A 27595-nucleotide genomic window follows, 5' to 3' on the forward strand; every position below is an offset into this window, starting at 1 on the left:
TCATTGGGATCTGTGTCTGGCATGAGCACAGTGCCTTCCATTGGGCCCTTTGCAGGCATATATACTGGGTGCAGCATGGGCCAGGCTGTGTGCAGGCTGCTCAAATGCTCCACTGGGGCTCAGCTTTCAGCAGGGCATGGGAGGCAGATGCTTAAGCAAAACAGATATTTAAGAAATATAGTAAGCCAGAGGAAAATGCTCATCCACAAGGCAGGATGGGACTGAAAAGGTGGGTGCTGGTCCTTTAGGAATGACTTAGTGTCACTGAGGAACCCGTGAGAACATGTGGGAAAGGGGCAAGGGGCCACTAGAATTCTGGCTGGAAGGGCCTAGACTGGGGCTGTTCCTTATGAGCTGGGGGTGGAGGTGGGTGACTGGATAGGTCCAGTGAGTGAGCCAGGAAGAGAGCCCAATAGGGATGCTGCTGGTGTGTAGCTATCTGCCGAGGGCACACAAGCTGTCCTCATGCCTTTGCAGCATGTTAATGAGCCAGGGAAATCTTGTCTGTGATGTGGCCCTTGAGTTGCTGTTAAGAGCTCTGGAGCAGAAGGTGGAGAACCCTGGGGAACTAACTGCACATGAATCCAGGTGTTAGGTGATGCCTCAGTGCATGCAAAGCTGGAGCCAGAATCTATAGGATGGCATGGAAGAACCACCCAGGCATGAGGCTTTGGTCCAAGCAGCTGGATAACATGGGCTACTGCTGACAGTTGAGACATTGGGAAGACTGTGATCGGTACCTGGAGTTAATATCCTAAAAGAGATGTCCAACGGCCTGTGCTGGTGCTTCGTGAGGCCGAGCTGGGAGAGTGCTGCAGCGTCAGCTAGATGTGTGAGACTTTTGGCTGAGTACCAGGCCTGCAGTGCCCATTGAGCAGAAGGCCCTGCCCTGGGTGTCCTGGCAGCGAGTTGATAGGGAGCGGGCTGAGATGGAAGAACAGTGGCCCAGGGGGAAGAGTTCTGCAGGAAGTGGGGTAGTCCTTGGGAGGCTGGTGTGTGGCATGTGGAGAGCCTTGTGGGAGAGAAGCCAGAGCCCTGGAGCTGGAGCAGCCTGGTAGGAAGGAGGACCGTGAAACTCGGAGGAGAGGAGCTCAGAAACAGTGCAAGGAGGCAGGAAGTAGAGCGACTTCACTGAGTGCCCTAGAGCACTTGGCACCCTGGAGGGGCCCTGGGAGTGGGGCAGGAAAGCAAGGTTGTCTGTGGAGCTCTGGCTGGAGGGAGTGAAGGAAGTGTGACTTGCTAGTCCAGGAGTTCTGAGGAGTTCAATCAAGGTGCAGAGAGGAGGTCTGAGGAGTCGGGGGTGGGGGAGGATAAGGTAGAGGGCTAAGTGGGATGGATTAAAGAAGGCCTCGCTGGATTGCTAGATTAGTGGCTTGGGGCTCTGGGTTTAAGACCCAGCATTGGGGAAGAATGTCTCAGGTGTCGTTGTGATTTGATGCTTGTGTTAATTCTGTGCACCGAATTACTCTGACCTAGAAAAACTGTGTCACTGGCAAGCAGTAAATAATACAAATAAGTCATGTGGAAAGTAAACAATTTAGAGTGCAGAATCCAAGGGGAAGGAGACCCTGGATCTCTGCCTCCCCTTAGGTTTGAAATGTCCTATCTCAAAGCCCCGTGTACTGCTGTGTGCCTCCCATAGGCGTAGAAAGACGTACACATGCAGTTCCAGTGGAGGGAACGGCTGTCCTCCTACACGCTGACCTGGAACTTTCCACTGGTGTTCCTTCCTGTGGTGTATTGGGGTGGCATGATTAAATCCTTCTTCCATGTTAACATGTGGCTGAGCCACCCCTCATCTTCCTGTACCCCTGCTGAGCGCTTGGGTTGTGTCTTTGGTGGACTGCCCTCTTTCCACGTGCACCATGGGAGCTCCAGGACTCTAACTGGTAATTGCATTCTGAGTCTTTATTGAACATTAGTCTTAGTCCAGCTGCTTTATTACATTAGGACTGGATACTCCCCAGGCCTTCTGAGAAACGGCAAAGCTAATTTGCCAAAATGGCAACTGCACGTACCACTCTCTGTTCCAGTTTTCTTGGGCTTCTTGCCCTAGTTTTTTCTATCAAAACTTTCCCTGTTAGCAGAATTTTAAATGTTTTTATCCTGGCAACAGAAGCATTTGGATTAGCAGCTAAGTGGGCAGTGGTGTCCTCATTTGGAGGAGGTCAGGGTTCAGGGTTTTATGGCCAGTTCAGAGTGTTTCTTAAGCCACTCGCAGAGCTTTTAAAAGCACGAAGATGCTGCCATTGGCCCCTTAGGAGAGGCAGGGACTGCTTATGGAATCTGTGAGGTGGGGCCGTTGTGAGTAGGCTACAGGGCCAGAGTAAGCAGGTTTAGACCAGGCGGTTATCTTACTTTCTCACAAGGTTGTCCATAGCAGGTGGCTTAGGAACGGGGGGAGCTCCACATATGTCGGGAGCTGGCTCCTCCCTTCTAGCTCTTTGCTCTTCCTGGGTTTCCATGTTTGGGCCTGGAGAAGGCCAAGGCTGTAGGCCAGTTCTCTCTTGAGGGTTCCCAGAGGCTTCCACACCTGTGTTTCCTTGGGTGGACTTGTAGGAGTGTCCAGTCTTTTGACATTGTGACAGACATTGTCATCTATGAAGTTTATACACCAAAGCCATGTAGTCAAGTAAACCTCCCCCAAACAAAACCTTGCTGTGTTAAGTAGACTAATGATTTTGTATTGGGCAGCATTATTGCTCTCCTGGGGTGGATGTGGCTTGTGGGCCATGGGTTGGAGAGGCCTTGTAACTGCACTTGCTGCAGGTGAAGCTGGGAAGGTGAGTCTGTCCGGTGGCCATCTGCCCTGAGATACTAAGGTAGGCGTACTGGTGATTCTAGTATCTGTGCAGCCTTGAAAATGGCAAAGATTTGCCTGTGTGTGTGTGCATTTTCCTGGAAAAGGCTCTATGGTGCATTTCCAGTTCTTTGGGTTTGCTAGAACCTGGACTGTGTTCAATCTAGTGCTGAATTTGGCTGGTCGCCTTTAGGACTGTTGCCTGTGCCCAGAGCTAATGCTTACCCCTTCAATAGTCTTTGCTTCTCAATTTGGAAGCGAGAAGACAGGCTTTCTGTATGGCATGAGGTACATTATCTCTCAGCCATTGCCGCTCTATACTTCCAGTTCCTCCTTAGAAACCTTGGGAAGCTGTGGGCACAGAGTTCCAGGGCTATTCTACCTCACCTAGGGGAGCTGCACCTGACCCCAGGCTCTGGGACAGTCCTCAGGCTGACATCGAAGACAGCAGAACTGATTGGAGTTGGGATAGTGATGTCCTGGTGTTACCCCGATGCTGTCAATGTGTGTATCTGATCACTTTTTTTTTTTTTTTTTGGTTTTTCGAGACAGGGTTTCTCTGTGTAGCTTTGCGCCTTTCCTGGAGCTCACTTGGTAGCCCAGGCTGGCCTCGAACTCACAGAGATCCGCCTGGCTCTGCCTCCCGAGTGCTGGGATTAAAGGCGAATCTGATCACTTTTTAGAAACATATTTTAGAGGCAGAATACGGCAGGAAGAGGAGAAATAGAGTGGTCTTTCCTCCCATCTATCTCAGGCCATTGAGTCTCTAGACTGCATATGCTGTGCATTTCTATTCTGTCCCCTTCCCTTCTGTTTCTGCTCCCAGAGAGCAATGCTCAGAGCCACTCCTTGCACAGTGCATGGTATCCCACTGCTGCTGCTAAAGACTCCAGCTTGGGTTCCACTGTGGTTCTTTTTGAGTGCATCTTCACACGGTATGTGTACTTCACACAGTATGGAAGGTTCCTGTGTCCAAGGAGATTACTCAAGGCCCCTGCAAGCTATTGGGCTCAAAGCCTTGTCAGATGATGTGTATGTTTTCAGTTACCCAGCAGGTGGAGCATCTGTCCATGTTTTGGCTTTTTTTTTTTTTTGTGACACTGATTTCTTATGCTCAGTTTCAGATTTCCTAGTCTTTGCTATTGCTGTGTAAGAAAGAATTGGCCTATGTGTAGCAAGTATTATTTTTCCTAGTTTCAGTTTTCCCTTAAAGAACCCTTTTGATGAAATCAAATGCAAACAAAATGGCATGTTAGGGTGTGGTGACTTGTGCTGATGGTTGTTGCATCAGTGTTCTGCGGGTGTCACTCACACATCTCGCCATTGCACGGCCAGACTTTAACTGTTGTTTAGTTTCTGCCCAGTCCTTAGTTTTGTCAACTTTTAAAGTCTACTTTAATTTCCTACAGACACCTCGCCCCCCATGATCCCTCCTGTTACTGTGTTAATTAGATGTGTCAGCAGTGGTGCAGGACAACACAACTTTCTTCTTTCTCTCTTTCTCTCTTTCTCTCTTTCTCTCTTTCTCTCTCTCTCTCTCTCTCTCTCTCTCTCTCTCTCTCTCTCTCTCTCCCTCCCTCCCTCCCTCCCTCCCTCCCTCCCTCCCTCCCTCCCTCCCTCCTTCCTTCCTCTCTCTCTTTCTTTCTTTTTTTCTTTTGTCTATCTCATTTCTAGCAAGGTGAGACCCTGGCACCCAAAGTACTGGTGAGGAACAAAGGTCATGAATTTCAAGGGTCTCTTCAACTCACTGCAACTGTTACACTTAGTGACTGCCAGCTTTTTCTTGTTTGCCCAGAGTAGCTCCTTGGTCCGGGTGTCCTGGAGATTGAGCCTAGCAGTGTTTGTGGTGTCCTTACTAGAAGTCTTGATGGCTGCCTCCTTAAGATGGGAGCCCAGTGCTTTTCACAGTCTTACATGTGGTCTGACAAGTCCAGGCTCAGCTTGTGTGGTTCTTGCCTGGAATATGTACTGACCCGTTTCTTCAAAGAGTCTGGTTTCCTTCTGCTGAGGACTGGATCTTCAGCAGCACAGCCAGGCTCCAGAGACACACACTGCTGCAGGGCCCACTGCCACCACTGCCCTGCCTATCCCTGGACAGGGCAGAGTGTGGCAACATATACCCCATCCACGTTTGCCCTTCCTGTTCAGACGGTACCCAGACATAAACTGGATCACCACTGTGTCTGCTTCTCCACTCTCAGGAATGTGCAGCAGGATTGGAGTGCTGTAAGTAGTTAGTGTTGACCAAGACATCCTCAGCTATCTGCAGGGGACTCCAGTGCCCCTTGCAACAGTTACTGAAGACAGTTATCATGTATTTTGTAGTTGTGTTCTCCTGTTTGAAACAGTTGTTATTAGTGGGGGTGGGGCGCAAAGGGCCCTCCTCCCTCTCCCAGTCTTCCTCACAGTGCCCAGTACCCTCAGCTGACTGTCTCTTCTACTGATTTTGGTTTTCTGAAGTTTTTTTTTTTTTTTTTTTTTTTTTAATAGATTCTCTATTTATTTGTTTTTGTTTTTTTGAGACAGGGTTTCTCTGTATAGCCCTGGCTGTCCTGGAACTCACTCTGTAGACCAGGCTGATCTCAAACTCTCAGAGATCCGCCTGCCTCTGCCTCCCAGCCCTGGGATTAAAGCACACGCCACCTCTGCCTGGCCTTTTGCAGATTCTTTACAATGGGTTTGTGTATAGGGGTGCTGTTCCAAGATACTTTATGTGAATCAAATTTGCTGCCTTTATTTAGACTTGATGGTGATTTTTGTTTAGATATAAAATTCTTGGCTCACATTTCTTTCTCATAGTATCATTTTATTATTTGATTGTATGTATGAGTATTTTGTCTGCATGTATGCCTGTCTGTTATGTGCACGCAGTGCCATGAGAGGCCAGAAGTTGGTGTCAGACCCCCTAGAGTTGAAGCTGAAGATGGTTAGGAGTTGCCATGTAGGTACTGGGGATGGAACTGGGGTTCTCTGGAGGAGCAGTACTTTTAACTGCTCAGCCCCTCTCATGGTGTCTTAAATATTTTGATCCATTTTCTTTTGCCTGGTTTGATTGAATTCTCTTTGTGTTGTAAGCCATTTAGTCTTTTGCTTGGATGTATAAGGGAAAATTCTTTTCCCTCTAGGTGTCTGGTGTACCTCTTTTTTTTTTTTTTTTAATGTACCCTTTTTAATAAGTGGTTTCAGCAATGCCTAGCCCCACTTCCACTTTCAGGAGCCCCTCCCATTCTTCCTGTCCTGGCTGTGGAACCTAAGGCTGTGTGCTTGTTATTGCTTAGCTGTGCCCCACCCCCAGGAGACTCTGGGGTAACAGTCCTGAGATCTGTTTCATTGCCCTGGCTTGCTCCTGTTGTTTCCCAGTACACTTTTGGGTCTTCTTCACCTGCTTTCTGTATTGCAGTTTTGAATATCCCTGTACTTTTTTTACTCCCTGTGTTCCTATTTATTTTCCTGTTGTTGTTTGGACTCTACCTGTCATATTTGTTTACTTTTGAGTTCTGTCTATTGTGGTAATATTTTGTGGGACTGGCAGGTGAGAGAGTGAGAGAGATTTGTTGTGACTGCGAGCTGGGCAGTACCAGGAAAACTTTTAACTACAGTCTATCTTGGTCTTTCTGTAACTTGTTCATTTGCAGCTGTGTATTTAGCTCTGTGTTGATGGACCTGGCCTCAGTTTCATGTTGGAGAGTACGTTTTCTGGCGGCTTAATCAAAGCATCACAGGAGCTAGAAGAAAGTCACAGATGGATCTGCTAGGAGTTCTTGCGGGCGGGGTGTCTGGAGGGCCATGCAGCTATGACACTGGTTGGTTCACTGGGATGTGATAGTCACCGAGGAGGCTGAGGAACCATGGGTCACAGGTCGTGATTGACAGAGTGCTCCTGTAGGCAGCTGAGGCCCACTGGAGATGCTAGGCTTGACGCGAGGGCTCCAGACCTGCTTAGGAAGGGGTGCTTGGAGGTGACATGAGGAGTGAGTGGGGAAGCGAGGCTCAGCTGGGGCCATCTCTTCACTTTGTTCTTTAAAGGAAATAAAACCAGCTAGCTATTTGTGTTTCTGAGCATTTCTGAGTGCGCAGGAAACATGTGGAGCCCTGTAGTGAGGCACCTGCAGACTTCTGAGACCCCTGGCTGCACAGGGCTAGGGATCTATCTGTTCTGCACTGTGACCACTAATCTTCCCTTGTGGTTCTTGGCATTTGTTTTGCAGGTGACAGAAAGCCCATACCTCGCGACCTTTGGATTCTTGCTTATTGGTGTACCCCTCTTCTTGTGTTCTGGATGATGTCAGAACAGGACCTGGCGGATGTGGTTCAGATTGCAGTGGAAGACCTGAGTCCTGACCACCCAGGTAGAGCTGTGAGACAGAAGATGAACTGTTGCTCTCTCTGTTTTTCCAGTATCAAAAACCACTCTGCTGGACTTTGTTCCCTCAGTAAAGCAGACGTAACAGTGATGTTAGCTCTGTGTGAAAACTCAAATCATGGGATGTAAGCAGTGCTGTGAACACACACACACCCACACACACACACATACACATACACACATACACACATACACACACACATACATACACCACCTTCTTGCTCCTCCATCCTGGCCCCCAGGTCTGCTTCAGCAGTGCAGCACCCTTTTCCCTTGAGAACTTGTCACCTATTCCATGATGCCATCTGATGTTCCTGCCATGTGTGGCACCTTGGCCCTTACTTCATTCACCACACCTCCTGTGTGCAACTTGATGCTGCAGTGGGCCATGCAGATTTACTCTGGAGGGCTGGTAAACACAGTTCTTCAGTGACTGTGGCATTCTCTCCACAGGCTTACCCTAGTTTATTACCTCCCCAGATGCTGTTTGACGTGCTGTGCACTGCTTCTCTTCTTTGTGGAGTCTGGTGGGGAAGATCTTTCTTGCACATGCATCTGGGTGAATATTTTTGCAGGGTTAGGTCCCAGAGTAGAGCTGCTGTGTGCATGTAACATTTTGGTAAGACACTAACAGGTTTTCCAGAAAAACCATATTACCTCATTCCTATACTGACTGCTTGAAAACAGATACCCCTAACTTCAGCTAAGGCCAGCTGTTTTCTTTATGATAGTAAAAGCATAACCGTTTTGAAACCTTAGCCAAGTCTCTATTTTAAGGAGACTCTACAAGAGTGATAATCTGAATTTAAGACTTATGGGGAGCATCATCTGTAAAAAACCTTTGTGCGCGCGCGCGCGCACACACTCATTTCTGCAAAAAGGAATTCAGGCCATCGCTCTAGAGGCATGCAGTGTGTTGCTAAGAGAGATCTGTAGATGGTAGAATCGTGTCCTCTCCAGTGTGAGTGAGCACACAGAGTCTGGAGAAATGCACAGGCAGTCAGTGTCACCTACCTGTTTTAGGCAAGGAGGTGTGAGAAAAACTAAAGCAGTGAAATGAAAACATTCATGCATAAAAGGTCAGTAAAATATTGACCTCGGAATTCTGTAATCATAGATTAGTAGATCTATGAAGGTCATCTGTGACAGACCAGAGCAGTTGCTCAGAGATTGAGAGCTCTTCCTCTTCCAGAGGACCTGAGTTCTGTTCTCATGTTAGACAGCTTATGACCACCTGTAACTCAAGCTCCAGGGGATCTGATGCCCTTTTCTGGCTTTTGAGGGTACTTCCACACATGTGGCATAATCCACATAGATGTATACACATAAATAAAAATAAATAATAAAATATAATATACACATAAATAAATAAATAAATAAATAAAAATTTTCTTAAGAAAAATGATTGTTAGCTGGGCAGTGGTGGCACACACTTTTAATCCCAACATTCCGGAGGCAGAGGCAGGCGGATCTCTGTGAGTTTGAGGCCAGCCTGGTTTACAGAGCAAGTTCTGGGACAGCCAGGGATACACAGAGAAACCCTGTCTTGAAAAACCAAAAAACTTAGATACAGAGAGGGAGGGAAGGAGGGAGGGGAGGGAGGGAGGGAGGCTGAGAGGGAGAGAGGGAGGGAGAGAAGAAGGGAGGGAGAGGGAGAGAGAGAGAGAAGAAGAAGAAGAAGAGAGGGGGAGAGAGAGAGAGAGAGAGAGAGAGAGAGAGAGAGAGAGAGAGAGAGAGAACGATTGCTCCTGTGTAGAGAAAAGGACTAGATGGCACAGGTCAGTAGAAGTGCAGTTTGCAGAGATCATGTCACAGTGAGCACGGCTCCTCTTTGAGCTTGTTTTGTACTTCATTTCGATGAGATTAGGAAGTTGGGGTGGTACTGCAGAGGCTGAAATTGGGGTTACCTTGCTTATCTGACAGCAGGCCTGAAAGGTCAGCAGGAGCTGCTGGTGGGCAACTCTTGCGTGGCTGCAGCTTCCACACAACTCACCATGTTGGCTATGCTAGTTTGGGGCATATATGACATGCAGCGAACATTGTGACTGTTGGTACATATGTGCCTCTCAGCCCCATGTTGGGAGTGGGCCTGGGACCAAAGGCTAGGTGAGGTTGCTTTTGATTTTGCAATAGGTTAGCCAGCAGACACACTAAATAAAAGCTGGGAAGAAGTCATGGATGAAGGTTTAGTGTGGGGTTGTCTCCTGGACTCTGGAGAGCATGGATTGGGTGGTCTGATGTTTTTGTGGGGTGAGGGAGGGCCTTGTTTCTGCCAGCACTGTGCTTGGCTGTGGTGGTAAAGAGCCCTGACAATCTCGCCATGTTCACTCTAGTTTCTGTCTCTGTGGTTGCTTTTCAGTTGTTTTGGAGAATCATGTCGTGACAGATGATGATGAACCTGCCTTGAAGCGCCAGCGACTAGAGATCAATTGCCAGGATCCCTCTATAAAGGTACCATCTGGGTCCTGTGTGCATTGTGTCAATTTTCTACCGTCGCCTTGGGCTTAGAAGAGCAGAACTGACCCTCTTGCAGTCCTAGAGTGGCAGGGCCATGCCTTCTGGAATTCCAGGGGAGGCTCTTCCTGCCTCTTCTGTGCTGTGACCTCTAGGTAGTACCAGCCTTGTCACTAAAGTCTATGTCTGAGGCCTATCCTCACCCAAGCCTGGATGATCTCATTTATTTAAATACATCTGCAAAGACCCTTTTTCCAGATGACGCCACAGTCAGGACCTGGGCTTGTAGCATGGAGATGCCACCGAAAGGCTATATAAAAGCACAGGCCAGGTTCCTGGCAAGAGGAGAGGAGGAAGCATTAGATTGGAGGGCAAATGAGATGTCTTCCTCTGTGTGCTGAGGGTCGCTGTGGCCCCCCGAGTTCTGAGGTTTGCTGGCTGGGGTTGGAGGCCCCTCGGTCAGTCAGTGAATTGCTTCTGGATTTGCTTATTTGGGACTCAGTGTCTGCAGAACTGGAGGTAAGTTATTAGCACAGGAGAAGTTACAACAGCAACTTGGTGATAGCAGTCCTGTCCACATGCTTCCTCTGTGTCGAGGGCATCTGCTTGAGATGCTCAGTTCACTCTGGTAACCAGGAGAAGCAGTGCCAGTTGCAGTGGGGTACTGAAAAATCTGCTCAGACCAGGAGTGATGATGCACACCTTTAATCCCAGCACTCAGAAGGCAGAAGCAGGTGGATTTCTATGAGTTCAAGACCAGCCTGGTCTACAGAGTGAGTTCCAGAACAGCCAGGACTACACAGAGAAACCCTGTCTCCAAAAAAAAAAAAAAATCTGTTTAGTGAAATCCAACTTCAGACCAGTGGACAGAAGGACGGCAATATATTTCAAAGTAAAGTGTGACCCTAGTTGTATCACATTTGTAAACAGAGAAACAGACCAAGTGGAAAGGGAACTAGCTGTCTGGGTTCTGGTGGTGCTGTTAACTGCACACTTCACATGCATGCTGTCACATGTAACTATGTGTTGTCATGGGATTGGAAGACATTCACATGCCACTTTGGCAGCTGTAACTCAACAGACAGGTCGGAGCTGTTTGTGGTCATCCTCACTTGTGGAGCAGTGTTAGGAAAACATATTATTTCCCCTCTTTCTTTGTAGATTTGCTAGAGACATTAGTTAGTCTGTAATAGTGATTTTTTTTTCACCCAAACTCTAGACAGAACATTTCTCATTCAGAGTTAAAATAATGTTTTAACTATTAAAAGAACTTGGAAGGCAAATAGTTGATGTTGTCCAGTTATAAAGAATAGTGGTCCACGGTCTTGTCTCAAGAACTGTCCACCACTTAGTGCTCATGATGCATCTATCTCCCTGCACTGTTGACGTTGCCTCCAGTGATGACCAGGACCCTTGGAGATGAGTCCAGTGCTGCTGCTTGTTTCCTCCGGCACACAGCCCTGGTGTTTGCTTCTGTGGAGAGTGGTTAGCAGGGGAGGGTCCTCTCTTGAACCTTTTCCTTACTGGTGGTGCTGTGCTGCCATGAGCAGAGGTAGATGTAAGGGTTTGGGGTATGTAGGACATTTCTGTGGCTGCTCCTAATTGCTGCACAGAGCAGGGGATAAAGCAAGCTCAGAGTTCTTGCGAGCCAAGGTTGGCTGGTCAGAGTGCTCTGGACCCACGCATTCATGCTTTTCTGCACCTAGACTTTGGTGATGTGCTATATGCCACTGTAACTGTTGTGATTTGATAGTATTCTGTAGTTCCCTTTCAAATGAGAAGAGACTGGCCCTCATGAGCTCGGACTAGGTGCTAAGAGGCAGGCTGTTCTGACTGCCTGTGTTCTGAGGTCCAGGGTCAGCCTGAGCTGGAGCCTCTACTCTTGCCAGCTTGCACCTTCCTTCTTATGTGTCCCAAAGGCTACACATCTCCTCCAGTCGACTCCTTCTCATTCTGTTTTCTTCAGATGTTGCTGGCCGTATTCCTACATTTCCTGTCATTAATCAGCACCCTGAATGCTGGCCTAGAGGTCTCTTTCACAGTAGAATTCCTATGTGTGTCATGCATCTGGGGGCTCCAGACAGGACTGGCAGTTGAGGGAGTGAATGAAGCCTTTCCCTCTGGTCTGCATGTTCTTGTGTTTAAACATGGCTGCTTGCCGGCTTATTTCAACTTGGTAGTTGCTCCTTTTGTGGGCCACTAGGTGGCATGCTTGCTATTTAGAAGGTCCTTGGAAGGGGTCATTGCCAGATTTCAGTGGCGTATACCTGTGTCGAGCCATTTTTTTTGTCGTGGCTGGATACAATGTGAGAGTGTGCAGAGTTTTCCAGGCTGTTTGGATGTTAGGTATAATCTGTCATCATAAGAAAGATTTTGTAGTTTTAGCGTGTGAATCTACTGATGAACACAGTGACAAGCTTATTACTTCATGACCTTAATGCAGGTGAGATTGCAAAAGGGTCTTGTTTGATTCAGAGGGCTGGGCTTCTCACTGAATACCTAGGCACTGCTCAGGGCTTCTCACTGAATACCTGGGCCTAACCCAGGGCTAAATTGGGTGGAGTGAGGAGCCAGCTGTTTAGGGTCCATGGACTTGCCCCTTGCAGTGTGAGACACCCTCTCTGAAGCTTTTCTGTTTTCACTTCCAGTCTTTCCTGTACTCTATTAACCAGACGATATGTTTGCGGTTGGATAGCATCGAGGCCAAACTGCAAGCTCTGGAGGCCACTTGCAAATCTCTGGAAGAGAAGCTAGACCTGGTCACCAACAAACAGCACAGTCCCATCCAGGTCCCCATGGTGGCTGGTTCCCCACTTGGTGCCACCCAGACCTGCAACAAAGTACGATGGTAAGTATGGAAGAGCCAAGGCTCCCCAGGCCATCCTGGGAAAAATGCTCCTGTGCCAACCCAGGCGCCACTGTTACTGATCTGCCCTGGCCCCGGATATCTGCCCTGGTGGTTCCATGGTACTGGTTTCACTTAGACCGAAACCAAACACAGGCTCTGTGCTGGAATGACCTCAGTCGCTCCAACTTTCTTCTTGGCTTAAGCAGATGGACTCATCTTTCCTTACACCTGGCCGTGAACTTGGCCCATGTGTGTTGCTTCTTTTCTTTTCCTACCTCTGGCTGGTCATTGCCTACGTTTTCTTCAGTGGTGGTGTTTATGAAATTTACTTGATCATAGCAAACTTTCTGCTAAGTCTGATACTTACATTGTGCCTAATTTTAAAATAGAAGATTTGTAGTCTCCTAGAGAGCTTTGTGTGGTTTGTACTCTGCTGGCATGAAAGGTTCATGCTTGGCTTGGTGGGATGGAAAGGTGCCTCAGAAGGTGTCCTTCCAAAACCTGGGTCCATATGCAGTGTGGCATGAGATCCTTCAGGACAGCAACACCCACCCAGTACTCCTGCTATTTTTATTCTTTTCTACAGTGTCTAGGAGGAAGTCTGCTTGTGGTAGTGGGCACAGTGTTATCTTTGTGCTCCAAGGCCTACAGCCTCTTACTGTTGGGTTCGGGAAGAACAGAACAGTAGGGTGGCAGTGGGAGCCACAGCAAGGCTAGCGGGGCACCAGTGGCTTTGCCGCAGTGTGGGCCTTTGCTGGATGCCACCTTGCCCATGGGTGCTGGTAACTAGAGCAGCAGTAGGTGCCTTGTGGATTTTAAGGACTATGGGAAGGGAGAGTAGGGGTTACTTTGGATGGTTTTGAGGTACTCGAGAGTAGAAGTATGACTGCTTGTCCTTTTCTGAGATGGTTCCTAATGAGGCGTGCTGGGCTCTCAAGAGCACCCAGCTTCACCCTTCGCCCCCTCTGTCGTGAGGAATTTGGGTGTCTAGCTTCTCAGAGGAGGCAGGGTTGTTCTTGTGACTGAAGTGGGCTGCACAGCTCACCATGTCTCTCCCCACAGACACTTGCCAGTGTCTGTGCAGGCTTCCTGTTAAGCTCGCAGAAAGACCGATTGCCTCTTAAGGCAGTTGTTTTTGAAATGCCTCTTTGTCCCCAAACATAATGTTCAGAAATACAGTTTTAAGTATGGAGTGGCCTACCCTACAAGAGGGAGGTGTGGAAGGACAGCAGCACGGGGTAAAATCTGTGCTTCAGCATGCAATGGATGGCAGAGATAAGCCTCACGTGTCTTCTGGTGTGAGGCTTGGTTGTAGGCACCAACCAGCTGGCAGTGAAATGTTCAGAATGGCGAATTCTTTGTGCCATTTCCAATGATGCTAAGTGTAATTCTTTCTAGACTGACAATTAGTTGAGTTCCTAGAAAGTTCAAGTTCTATAAAAACTGTGCAAGGATATCTTTTGTCTGAAGTCCACATGGGACATATGGTCCTCATGTGAATGCTCAAGACCTAGGCCTTTGTGTGGGAGGGTTTCGTGTTAGAGGAGATTGTTTCAGGCACTGAAGGCCACCTTAGCCTCTTTGCCCACAGTCAGACTCTGGTAGGTGGCATCTTCCACGGTAACCAGGTCTGTCATACTGACTCCAGCGCTTCTGAGCCTGCGCCAGACAGCACCGATGTTGTCAGAGGGAGACAAAGGGCAGTGGTCCCCTTCTCTCATAAGGTAATGCCTATCTGGGGGATAACACCTCAGTCTTATCACTCCTGGAACAGGCTGTCTTCAGGACTGGGGAAGTGTTGACACCATCTTTTTCTCTGTTCTCGTTCTGCCAGGTTATGGGAGGACCTGGAGTGGAAGAGGGTGTGCCCTTGTGGCCTGGCCTCAAGGGCATATGTTTTGGAATTCTGTCTGTTTGGGAGCGCCGGGTGTCAGGGTCACCTGGTTGGATGTTCCCAGGTACCAGACATTTCCAAGACCTAGTTTTGTCATTAGAAAGATAGAGAGCTGGGACACTACTACTTGGGTGTAGTGGTGACAGGGACCATGTTCTCTAGAAAGCTGTTAACAGGAAACCTGAGAGCAGCCTGGAAGATGAGAGCTGAATCCCAGGATTTCAGTGAAGGATGGTTGAAGTCATTGATGAGAAGAAATGAGAATTGTTCCCACAGAACCTGGGCAGTGGGCCACAGACTGGTTTCTAGAAACAGCTAAAAGGCAGTATCATACTGGATAATAAGGTACTGTGCTCTGTTTACCTGGGGCTTTGGATACTTAAGAGAAGTGCATAAGCCGAATGATCTTATGTCCAGATCATATACTTTTAACTTAGTCACCTGGGACCACTACTCACTGGCTGTGAGTGTAACTCACAGGACTAACATAGGTGTCTTCCTCAAAGTCTTTCAGCTCTAAGGAGGCCTCCAGAGAGCACATAGAGCCAGTCCCTGAAGGACAGACACTGCCTCCCATTTGGAGAGACTGCAGAGGTCTAGATCTAGCAGGAGGTGGTTCCTAAGGCCCTCTCTCTGCTCTGGAAATCTATGCCCCCTGCTGGTCATAGCCCACCTGGTTGGACAGGCTGAGGCTGCTGTGGGCTCCAAGGGGGTGCTCATCTAATTGTTTGTGCTCCTTGGCAGACAGAAGGCCATGGAACACTGCCAGCCACAGCTGGCATTGGGTCCAGATTTTCAGATTCTGCACCTGAATGAGTAAATTCAAGGAAAAAAAAAAAAAAAAAAAGAAGGCCTGTTTTCTTTGATGCCGAAGCTTAATCATGATAAAAATATTTGTAAGGTTCCAGGGATGGGGTTTCATCCTGCAGTGGCAGTTGGCTTCCAGAGATGGAAATGGACTTTAATTCTCTTGCACCTGGCTTGAGTCTCTCCTGCAGGTATACCATTTGACTTTGAATAGTTGTACTTGTAGGGGTGGCAATGAGGTATGTTAATGTTGAGGATGTTTGGAGAAGCTATAGGTGTTGAAGCATCTACATTGTTGTGGAAAGCCTGTGATTTGATTAGCCAGTCTTTTTTAATGCTGGGCTTGAAGCATTCCAATAAGGCCAGTAATGTGTTACCTGACCAGAAGGCAACACCTTACCGGGTCCGGGGCCAGCACTGGCATCTTTTTTCCTTTTTTCTTTTTTTTGTTTTTTGAGACAGGGTTTCTCTATGTAGCTTTGCACCTTTCCTGGAACTCACTCTGTAGCCCAGACTGGTCTCAGAACACACAGAGATCTGCCTACCTCTTTCTCCCTAGTGCTGGGATTAAAGGCCTGCGCCACCACCCTCCGGCTCAGCACTGGCATCTTTATACAGATGGCACACAAGTTACCTTCCTGCTCTTCTCTGCAGCTAGACACAGACTGGTGAAGGAAGCCTGTGGTGTATAGCATAGCTGAGCAGAGAGTGTTGGTACAGCTGCAGGTCAGGAGCCAATGCAGGCAGTAACCAGAGTGATAGCATGATGCCTCCAGGGTTGTCTTCTAGAACCATATTACTTGATAACAACTTTTAAAACCAGGCATTTCTGTTTGTTTTTGACTAAGACTATTAACTAGGACAAAGTTTGTTTCTTACTTTTAAAAGCAATAGATCTACAGAGCGAGATCCAGGAAAGGCACAAAGCTACACAGAGAAACCCTGTCTCGAAAAACAAAAAACAAAACAAAACAAAAAAACCCCAAAAGCAATAGATTTTTTGCTTTTAAAGGTTTAAAAATATTTTAGGACTGGAGAGGTGGTTTAGTGAGTAAGGGTTCAGTCGCCAGCACTGTGTAAACCCAACGTGGTAGCATATGCCTGTCATCCCCACACTCAGGAGGTACAAAGCAGACCAGAGTTTAAGGTTGTCTTTAGCTACACAATGAGCTTGAGGTCTACATGAGACTATGTCTCAAAAGCAAAACCAAACAAAACACACATGGAGGGGGAAAAAACAGTTGTGATTGAATGAAAGGTTTTTTGTATAATAGTGGTTTTCAAAAAAATTTTTTTTTCTTTTTCGTTTTTCGAGACAGGGTTTCTCTGTGTAGTTTTGGTGCCTGTTCTGGATCTCGCTCTTGTAGACCAGGCTGGCCTCAAACTCACAGAAATCTGCCTGGCTCTGCCTCCCAGGTGCTGGGACTAAAGGCATGTGCTACTATCGCCCAGCTGGTTTTCAAAATTTAAAAAAAAAAAAAAAAAAAGTGATTTAAAACTTCCCTCAGGGCAGTTGCACAAAACTTAACTCTTTTCTTTTCTCTTTAGACTTTAGAAAACTTTAGAAACTTTAGAAGTGTGTGATGGAGAATGGTTTAAACTCCCTCTGCCAATCCAACTACATATATTAGTTCCTAGGGATCTTTCTTAGTTCCCAGGGATCTTTTGTTTCCTATTGAAGGAAGCTCATGGGGAAGCTGATCTGGCTCCTATCTTACCTGCTTCTTGGAGAGCTGGTCTCCTGCTGAGCATGTCTTCTGTGAGTGCTGTGGGAACTTTATGTTTCCTGCTTCTGTTTGGGGCCATCTGCATTCTCAGAAGCCTCTACTCAGGCTCAGAGTGTGGTAGGATCAAGATAGTGTCTGGTCTCTCGGCAGTGATGGGCTTGTTTACTTCTTATCTAATTTTGAGTTGTGGATGTTTCTGTTTAATGTCATGCCTGATCTTCCTGCCTGGCCTGTGCTGCCTTGCACAGCCATACACGTTCCTCTGTGCATGTCAGGGCTGAGTATTAACCAGTGGGGCACCGGTTCACACACATGAAGCTTAAGGAGTCCTTAGCAAACCCTGCTAACTCAGAGAAACGCTCCTTTCCCCAAAGCCAACACAGCAAAGTGAACTGTCCTGATAGATTGTGAATGTTCTGACAGCTCAGAGGACTTCTCCAGAACCTGCAGAACCATGTTCTTTGAAGGGAACTGTGCCGGCTCCAGGTTGCTCTGGGAAGAGTTGTCATCATGACCATCATGGGTGGTTTGAGTAACAAAGTGAATCTCTTCATCTATGTGTCATGTTTTTATTTCTCCTAGTACAACTCTTGTACATTTCTTATTGTTTCTAAGTATTTCATAATTATATGTGTAGTCCAAACCCCTTTGCTGAGACACGGTCTCATGTATCCTAGACTGGCCTCTGACTGCCTCTGCCCCCACCTTATGAGTGTTGAGGTTTATGAGGTGTTGGGGCTCAAACCCAGGGCTGTGTACATGCTAGGCAAGCTCTCTACTGACTGAACTGAATCCCCAGCTCCCATAAATCTTAAAAAAATTATTTACATGTATGTCTGTGGTCTGTGTATGAGTGTGTGTGCCCTTCTAAAGCCAGAAGGGGGTGTTGGTTCCTCTGAAGCTGGAGTTACAGACAGTTGGGAGCCACTTGATGTGCTGGGAACTAATCTTGTGTCCTGAAAGAACCATGACTCCATCCCCTCCCATGAATCTTTTACATTTCACTTTCCAGTTGTTTGCTCGTTTCTCCATTCACCTCCAACATTGGCATGAAATCTGGCACATACTAGGTAGGCATTCTATCTTTGTGGCATATCTCCAGCCCCTAAGTACATTTGTTTAGTAGTTTTTCTTTAGGTTTTGAAAAGAATTGAGTCTGGTATGCGGTACACATTTTTTTGGCCAGTTGTGTTTGTTTTTATACTGTCTCTGGGTCTCTGGGCTATCCTGCTTCTGGTTCCTGGCCATCCGGGCAGTGTCAGGTGTGGTCTTCCTCTCATGGTACACAGTTTTAATCCCAACATTTAGGAGGCTGAGGCTAGAGGATGCTGTGAATTGGAGGCTAACCTGGCCTATGTAACAAGACCCTGTTGACTGGAGTTTTCCTTCTCCTCTTGGATTTCTCTGTCTTTACTGTGTCTGCTGTGTGCTCATTTCCATATGTTCTGTCCTGTGTTTGCCTCACTCCTGATTTTTGTTTTCTGAAGATGCTTCATAGGGTTAGTTCTGGTTCACCTTCAGAAGATCTGTCCCCTACCCTTTCCAACATACCCTTTATTCTGATGTCATACTGCTAGTACCATGCATTATAAGTATTAAAGATAGAAATTTGCCAGTGCAGCCACCTGGATCAGTATTTCTCATTCAGAAGGCCTCAACTCACATCAATCTTCTGCTTAGTCTCGCCATTCTGGGATTACAGACACGAGCTGTTGTAATTGGCTTAGTGGGAGACTTTTCTGACATTAGTGTCTCCATCAAAAGATGGGGATAAAGAGGAAGGCTGGAGTGCTGTGACTGGGGTGTTTCATGGTCAGTGCTCAGGGTTCTGCAAGCCTCAGTGACCCTGAACTGTAAAAAATCATGTTACTTGTTCACTAAGTGCCCACTGGCATGCTGGCCACACCCAGGAAACCCGCTGGATTTCAAATCTCCTTCATCTGCAGTGCTTGAGGTTGACTTCTGACTGGTGGGTGAAGCGGCTCTGGACATCCTTTGCTTGTTGGGTGCATAGTGCTGCATGCAGGCTCTGATGCTCCAGCTTCCTGTCTTCCTTGGGGTGTTGGCCAGCAGCATGAAGACCCCAGAACCCCAAGACACTTGGCTCAATATGAGCCCAGTCTTGAATTCATGTGGGCCTGAACCGAGCAGACTTGTGGCTTGAGGTCTTGAGGTGCTGGCAATGCATTCTTGTACAAAGTAGACAGAAGGCTCCTGTGGGGGGGGGGGAGACACCACCGTAAACTGGGCAGTGCATCAGGAAAGGAACAGGTGTGAAAGGAGGCGATCCAGCAGAACTGCGTCTCCCAGGTGTGTTCTGGGGGTGTGTGTAACTTGGAGGTTGTTGTATAGTTTTTGTCTTGTTTTGATTTTAAGCCAGAGGTCTCATGAGAATTACACAAAGAAATTGTAAAAGTAAAAATAGGTCCTAGGTTCTCTTACTGGGGCTCTGGCTTCCTCTCTCAGAAAATTCTGATTTGTGAGAAGTAGTGTAAACTTAGCTTCTTATTTTGTTTTAGAAAGTTGCTGTTATAAGAGAGTGTTGGGTTCATATCTGACTTGTGCCTTGCCAACTCTGTGGTCTCAGGCAGGTAAGTTGTCTTTCTGAGCTGCTGTCTGTGGCAGAGGCATTAAGGTGCCCTGCCCTGTCTCTATTTTGGGTTGTAGCATCTATGGAAGATACTGCAGCGCTCCATCTCATACTCTATGTGTGTTTGCCTGTATAAGTTTGTGTGTGAGTGTAAGGCACTGTGGTGCCCCATCTCATGGTGTGTGTGTGTGTGTGTGTGTGTGCGCGCGCGCGCGTGTGTTTTACTCAGTGTCCCATCTCATGCTGTCTGTGTGGAAGGCACCATGGAGTTTTTGTCTCACAGTACTAGGAATGAGCAATACGCTTCTCTTGAAGCCTTTGCAGTCAATGCTTGTCATCTTTCTAGACCCCAGAAGGCAGGCCAGACACTGATTGTTGACACTCCCCTGACCACAGTAGGGGAAAGGGACTTGTTCACAACCTGTCCCATAGCTGCTGCTTTGCCACTGTATAGCGCATGTTTTACTACTGAATATTATTATGTGAAGGCAAGAATATTCAGCTTGTGTAATCTCCGTTACAAATTAACATCACTTGAGAATTGAACAGTTAGGCCATGTGTGACTGTACTTGTCTGTAATTCCAGCAGTTGGGAGGTGGAGGCTGGAGAGTGGAAGCTTGAGAGTTTGAGGCTCACCTTGGATACATCATAGCAAGATGCTGTCTCAGACCAAATCCCACCTCCAAAAGTCCCAACAGTCTATGGGTCATACTGTTTTCCTTTTTCTTGATTTTCATTAAGTCTTATAAAAAGACATATTTGTTCTGAGTGTTTTTCCTGCATGTTTGTAAGTGTACCACATGCCTGTAGCACCCATGGCTAGGATAGGGCATCAAACCTCCAGGAATTGGAGTTATAGGTGATTATTACCCACCATGTAGATGCTGGAAACTGATCCTAGGTCCTCTCAAGAGCAGCCAGTGCTCTTAACTCTTAAACCATCTCTTCAGCCTTTATTTCACTGTTTTTATTTAATAGAAAAAATAGCAGCTATGGTAGACATATAAATAGTTAATTCAGGATTGTAAAAGAATGGGTGGAGATCGTAAAGAGAATTTAAAAAGAACAAACCAAGGGTGGGGGGTAGACAGCTGGCTCCTGGAGCAGAATAGAGGAAAGAGAAAGTCATACTGTGGGACAGCGCAGGTAGTAACAAGGGCAGAAGCCACTCTGTGCACAGTTTATCCTTTCTACAGTTGGCACTGGAGCAGAAGCGGACCTGGACAGGATCCCCCTTGTAGATCTACTGTCAGATCTAAGCTCTAAGGTCACAGGAGGTCTTTGGGGCCTAGAACTAGGCAAAGGATCCTTCAGTTTGATGAAGGAAGGAAGGAAGGAAGGAAGGAAGGAAGGAAGGAGGGAGGGAGGGAGGGAGGGAGGGAGGGAGGGAGGGAGGGAGGGAAAGCAGGCAGGCAGGTTGACCTGGGAAAGCTGAGAAGAGCATGAAAAGAATAGCATAGACAGGTAAAGATGTTCTGAAGCCAGAATGCTCTAAACTCAGCAGTAAATGAACCACTGTGTTACTGTGAGGAGACTGGCCTGAGGGTACCTGCAAGTCCTCAGCTTCTTGGCCACCAGGATATACCAGTCAGAGCAAAGGGGGACCTTGTGCCCTGTTAGATGTGGAGAGGCAGGAGCTCCCAGGTGGGCAGCAGCAAGGCCAGGTCTCTGGAAGCTGGGTGTCCTTCCTGTGTGGCGAAGCAGCTGTGCTCAGGACCATTTATGCTCAGGACCAAGGCACAGGAGTTTGTGGTCATGCAGAAACCTACAAACACTCTTACTACTTTTCAGTGGGCAAGACTGATTAACAGTGTCATGCTGTGGAACAGTCTTCAGCCATAAGCAACAGCTGTGGATGGCCTGCAAGTCCATTTACATAACATTCTTCAGGATCAAACACAGATGGTTCTCTAGAGAGATCCCAGGAGGTGTCAGCAAAGTTCTGTTCTGTGAAGGGACATGATTTGGACCTGTGCAGGAGACCACACTGCCCTGAGCCACACAGGTGCACATGTGGAAAGTGCTGACATCTGAAGGAGACAAAGTTTTACTCATGCATTGTTTCAGGGTTATTTGTTACTGTTGCTTTGGCTGTGGGCTGCACAGGTTTCACAGCTGGGGGCAGTGTTTACAAGCCTCTGTGAACCTCTAATTACTTCATAACATGAGTGTATGGGGCTTCTGTGTACACATGGCTGTTTGTTTAAATGTATATGTGTCAGATCCCACGTGGTTTATTTTATTTTAGAAGTGTGAATGCTGGAGGCTTCACAGGACCATAGCAGCAGGCAGAGATCTCCAGGGTTACTTTGGATCCCTGTGGATACTTCATCATGGTTTAGTGGACAACTGTAGGTGCTACCAGAAAATAAGTAGAATGACTGAGAAACAAAATTGAATGGCATGTAGGTACTTAACACTTGCATTTTGGAAAATCTGCTTTGGTTCTGGGCATGTGTTGATACTACATGGTGCTGCTGTTGTGCCTATTGATGTGGGTACAATGGTATGTGGGGATGCCGGTGACCATGGCAGGTGGCTGGTTTTCATGTGTATGGAGCACCCTTTCCTCTGGACAAGGACACTGGACTTCCAGCTAACACAACTGGCTGCATCAAGTGGCAGTTCTTCAGTCCTGGCTCTTTAGAGCAGAACACACTTTAGACATCTCTGTGCCATGAAATGCTAAGAGTTGACACTGTGACTGCAGTGTGAAAAAGTCTCTTGAGAGCCAGCTGCTTGTCCTGCTCATTTGCACCCTCATGCTGCCTTCAGGGTGTTGCTGGGCCTGGTGGTTCGTTGGGCCGTGTTCTATTCTCTCCTAGAATTTTTTTCTTAAAGCCAAGCCTCAAGGCCTCTTGTTTCGGTCCTGCACTTTGCCGAGGGCTGCAGGTGGCATGTGTGCATGTTTTCCTTTGCTGCCCAGGGGCTGCCTGCTCCACTCTAGAGTGCAGTTGTAGAACAGCACTGAGAAGGGCAGCTGTGAGACCCTCATCCCTTATTGTTTGGGAGGGACGCGGTTGAAAGAGGTTGAACTAGGCTGGGGGCTGGTTCAGTGGGTAAGAACTCACGCTTCTACAAGCATGAAGTCTGAGTTTAAATCCCTAACACCTATGTACAAAGCCAGACATGGCTGTACATATCTTGTAACCTCAGCACTGCGGGGTTGAGGGCAGGCAGATCTCTGAGCTTGCTGACCTGCCAGCCTAGCTGAACAGACTAGCTTACCAGCTTGTTGTTCAGTGATAGACCCTGTTTCAAAAGAATAAGACAGAGAGCAGTAGAGGAAGATTCCTGATGTCCTGCTCTGGCCTCTGCATGCAACTCACATCCCTGTTGTGTACACACACACACACACACACACACACACACACACACACGCGCGCAAAGAAAAAAGAAAAGGAAGCTGGTTTTCATGTAAACCTGTTGCTGATATGGCTTGCAGGTGCATAGGGCAGGAGAGTGCCTTAGCCTGGCCTACCCATTCTGTTAAACATCCACAGCCCAGCCTGCCCATATTATGCATTTGTGTCAACCAAGAATACTAACCAACAGGAAACGGAAGAGTCCAATCTCCAGTTTACTTGTCCCTGACTAGACCCCTGCTCTCTGATGCAGGCCCTGGATCTGACCATGTTGAATGACGATGTGCTCTGACAATGAATGTTGTTGTTTTAAGGTCTTCTTTTTCTTGTGATTCTTTTGTTCCATAGCGTCGTCCCCCAGACTACAGTAATACTCAACAATGATCGGCAGAACGCCATTGTAGCCAAGATGGAAGACCCATTGAGCAACAGGGCACCGGATTCCCTGGAAAATATCATTAGCAAGTCAGTAGCCACCACCCCCCACCTTCCCCTGCCACTGTCATAAGTGAGCATTCCTGAGCCAGGGCACAGTCGGAACCCATGTCCATGTCCGTGATCACAGGGTTGACTCTGTTAGCCGCCGCCACCACCACCACCACCACCACCACAGTTCACAGGTCAGGGAGGGCCAGCCTGGTGCTTAGTGATGGTGGGTGAGAGAGCAGAAGGGGCGGCAGCTGTGAGGACTCTGGGCTGGATCTGCTGTGTGAAGATGCCAGAGTATTGCACGTGCTCAACTTGCTCCTTCCATCCATTTGTCCTGCAGTGGTCCTCTTCTGAGTTTGGTAAATGATGTAGATGTGATGAGTTTGTGAACTTTAGTCAGAGATGAAAGTGTACGATGGCCATGTCCTGTGGGGGCCATTGGTGTGGGGGGCCTCTGCCCATTGGCTCTGGCTCTGTGCCTCAGGAGGTTTGTCACCTTTTGGTTACCAGCAGTGTTCTCACAGATTCCTGTCATGCTTTTTTTTTTGTCTGTGGGATGTGGCTCTTTCCAGTTTTTTTTTTTTTTTTTTTTTTTTTCCGGCTTCTTGTCCTGGTCCAGTTCTCTAGGAAACAGGTCTGGGGTGTGATGTGGGGGTGCTGGAGGCCAGCCAGGCTGCTGGGGAGAATATGGGTTTCCAGGCTTGCACTGAGGTCATGGGTGTGGAGTGTTGAGGAGCCAGTTCACTGTGGATAGTTGTATGGGGTCAAGTCCAGGAAGGACCTGGTGTGGCCCCTGCCTCTGGGGATGACTAGAGTTTTAAGCCCCCTGTGACTTTGCTGGTGGGAAATAGAGCTTCGTTTCCTCTGTAGTGTGTAATAGGTCACAGTCCAAAATGTTGACAGGTCATTCAGAAGACAAATCAGGCTTGGGTCTCTTTTGAGTACTTTCTGCTGCTAGCTGTTGGCTGCTGCTGCACTTCCGGGCCCGGTACCAAGAATGGCTCCCAGGGGACTCCTAGCGTTCTTGATGGCCTTGGAAGCTGCTCCTAGGATTTGTTTTTGGGAGTCCTGGGGAGTGTGGAGGTGTTTTGGAGGCTGAGTCATCTTGGGTGTCTGGCAGCAGGGATGGTGGATGGATGGGGGCCTCTCTAACACACGATGGCCATTGTGCATATCAGCCTGGTTAGGATGGCCTCTGAGATCTGAAAGCGGGATTCTAGGCTGAGTCTCAGTGAGTTATGATTTTATTTATTTTGTGCTGTTCATATGTTTTAAGCAGTTGCTTTATATTCTGTGTCTTCTCGGCCTCAGGCTGTCTCTGTGTTATGTTGCAGCTCATCTCCATGGAGGGTGCGTGTGGGGACACACCGCATGTTGGGGGACCCACCTTGTGCGTTGGTCTGTGCTCACCTAGGCATTGGGATAAGTCCACACAGCACAGTGAGTCAGGGCTAGTCTCAGTGTGCCACTCATGTCCCTCTCACAGCGTGGGCTGCTGTGTTTGTTTCCCGCCAGCGCTGTTCCTGGGCGTCGGCAGAACACAATCGTGGTGAAGGTGCCAGGCCAGGATGACAGCCATAATGAAGACGGGGAGAGCGGGTCAGAGGCCAGTGACTCTGTGTCTAACTGTGGTCAGCCAGGAAGCCAGAACATTGGAAGCAACGTCACGCTCATCACCCTGAACTCCGAAGGTACGTTACCAGGGCTGCTCTGCTTGTCAGCGCGGCCATAGTTGTCCCTTTGTGCCGTTACTTTGGAAGAACCCGTAGCTTATGGTTGCTAAGGAGTGATACAGAAGTGATGAAGTTAACGCAACTGGGATCCCACAGTGGCTTCAGCGCCTGTGTCTTTCTCACGTTCTGTTGGCTTTATGCTCACTTTCCCTTGATCGCACAGAAGTCGATTTCTTCCATGTCAGTTGGGGTTTCAGAGTGATTTCAGTGTCACTTATGGAGCTGCCTTTTTAGATGGCCTACTTCCTGAGGAGGAATAGCTTTCATGACCATGTACCGCTAGCCACTCACTGTCCTTGGCATTTCTCTGCAGGTTTCCAGAGGCTGTTGCCAGGCTTAGGGAGTACAGTCTCCTTGGGCTGGTTTGCCTTTTGCACTGGTGATCTGTAAGGCGCCAGGAGGAGCCAGTGCTGGGGTCTGTCTTCCCCAGACTCCTGCTCATGATTTCTTGGGGTCCTCATGGTGGGACAAGCTCTTCTTCCCTGATGAGTCTAACGTGCCCCCTTGCCTATTCCTTGGCCTGTGGTCAGCCTATGTGCATTTCAAAGACTTTGTGACACTTGGAGCCCTTGAATGCACTTGGCTTCTAAGTGACTGTAATGTGGAGAGAAAGGAAGGAAGGAACTCTGACAGACTTAGCTCTGTGTGAGAATCCTAAGCTTATACTTTGTTTACCCATGAGACTGTGTGAGGCTTTGCTTCCACATCCAAATTATTGGTTTTTTCCTGCAAGCACATTTTTTTTTTCTACTTTACAATAATTTACTCTTTGTTACTTTATCTGAAATACTAGAAATAATGTCTTTCAAAATTGCAGTGTTGGGGTTGGGGAGTAAGGACAATACTTTCTATGAAGCTAGATACCACCCAGTTGATCATTTTACAGCACACATTTTAGCAGTTGCTAAAATTCGGATGTGACTCTTTTCAAATGCTTGTACTGAGAGCTTGATCCCTACCCATGGCTCTATTGTTCAGAAATAGAACTTACAGGGGGTGGGCCTAGGGGAGGAGTTGGGCCATTGCGGGTGTGTCCTGAAGGAGAGAGTGGGGTCCCGGCCCCATGTGGCCTTTCCTTTGGTGTCCTAGCTTTCATGGGATGAGCAGCTTCTTCTGCCACATGTTTCCACCATGATAACTGGCTACCACGGGCCCAGTGGTGTGAACTGAATCCTCTGAAAGCTTTCCGTCTTAGAAACTGTTTCTGTTACAGTGACAGAGGCTGGTTTAGTGTATCCACATGTTTATACATTGCCACCTCTATCTGAATCCAGAGTTTTTTTTATCATCTCCTCAAAGAAACCTCAAACTGTCCTCCTCATCCTCCCACCCAGCCCTTTTAGCTGCTGATCCTCTTGTGTGTAATGAGAGTTCCTGTGAGCACTGAATGTGACTGGGTCATGGCATCCAGGTTGCAGGCCATAAATGTTCCTGTCCTCCCTCTGTAGGGAAAGGGGCTGCATTCCCTGTGCCCTGGTCTTTTCCTTAGACACACAGGGGCTGTATTAGCAGTGCTTCTCCCTTATATGGCAGGAACTGTATTCCCCATACCCTGGCTCCCCCCACATAGGACAAAGATTGCATTCTGTGTACTTTGCCCCCTCCCTTTGTATGACAGGGACTGCATGGTCCAGGCTCCAGGCTTGCCCTCATGTGACATTGTTGGTTGACAGGCATTTGGATCATTTCTGCTTTTGGCTGTTGTATGTTTTGAAGTGTGAACACTTGTGTGTAAGTTTTGGCATCCATGTGGACTCAAGGCTAGGACAGCTGGCTACTTTAACACTAACTGAGAAGAAAGGTACCAATCATTCCTTCGTCAAGGAAGCTGCATAAGGACCATGCCTGTAATAGCCAAAGAAGCCTGGCTGATCTCCCTCCTTTCCTGTGGGAGCTGTGCAAGCTCTGGTTGGTCTGACCAGCTTCTTAGGCCTGGTATAGACCGCTAAGGAATATAACCTTGATAATCCAGGGAGTCTGGATTATCATAAGAATATAATTTTCCCTTTTGAATCTGACTTGGTGATGTGATGGGTGTGACATACACTTGGGGAGATAGCAGATTGTGTTGAAATGAACTCAGGAAAAGGAACCATGCTAGGCACATTTCCTTTGTTACTGGTGTCCTAAGGAGGAACAGAAACAGGTGTCGGAGTTCAGGTTCTCTAAATAGAGGCTGCATCTCTTAGTAAGATGTGTTGTTAGAAGAGACTTTGAGCAGTGTCCTAACCATACTAAAAGCTGCCTGTGTCCACAGTCGTGATGCTGGTGGGCAGCACTAGGAATCTCCATTTTCCAGTGCTAGGACTCGATATTCCCCAACTCATGATTTACTTTTGAAGAAGAGGTCATGGTTCAGAACCATCTGGCTTTCTTGTTCTTTGGGAGAGGTAGATCACATTGTCTTATTAGCAGTGTAAATGATCCTGCTGATCCATGTGCTGGCACAGTGGTTTTCTAAAGAGTGTCTATAGACAGGTGGCATCATTATTGATTGTTGCTCGTGAAGGTACTAGGAAGACTACCAAGCAGGACAGGGTCTCACTTCAGACTCATTGCTCTCTAGTCCTGACAGTACTGGCCT

The 27595-nt window shown here is 47.7% G+C and overlaps 1 protein-coding gene across 8 annotated transcripts in view; it reads left to right on the plus strand.

Moving 5' to 3' along the window:
• Window positions 1-27595, plus strand: part of LOC114700960 (BTG3 associated nuclear protein) — a 76568-nt gene that overhangs the window by 15748 nt on the left and 33225 nt on the right. For 4 of the 8 annotated variants that reach the window (XM_028880824.2, XM_028880827.2, XM_028880831.2 and 1 more), the window contains exons 2-6: window positions 7009-7149; window positions 9523-9614; window positions 12266-12465; window positions 23198-23314; window positions 24794-24969. In XM_028880824.2, coding sequence (XP_028736657.1) covers window positions 7080-7149; window positions 9523-9614; window positions 12266-12465; window positions 23198-23314; window positions 24794-24969 — 655 coding nt within the window. In that variant the 5' untranslated portion in view covers window positions 7009-7079. Of the gene's footprint in view, window positions 1-4497; window positions 5027-7008; window positions 7150-9522; window positions 9615-12265; window positions 12466-23197; window positions 23315-24793; window positions 24970-27595 lie in introns of those variants that run through there. The other 4 variants (XM_028880828.2, XM_028880830.2, XM_028880832.2 and 1 more) reach the window with 2 other exon arrangements.

Source organism: Peromyscus leucopus, chromosome 5, assembly GCF_004664715.2.
Source record: "Peromyscus leucopus breed LL Stock chromosome 5, UCI_PerLeu_2.1, whole genome shotgun sequence".
In the NCBI taxonomy this organism is placed as follows: domain Eukaryota; kingdom Metazoa; phylum Chordata; class Mammalia; order Rodentia; family Cricetidae; genus Peromyscus; species Peromyscus leucopus.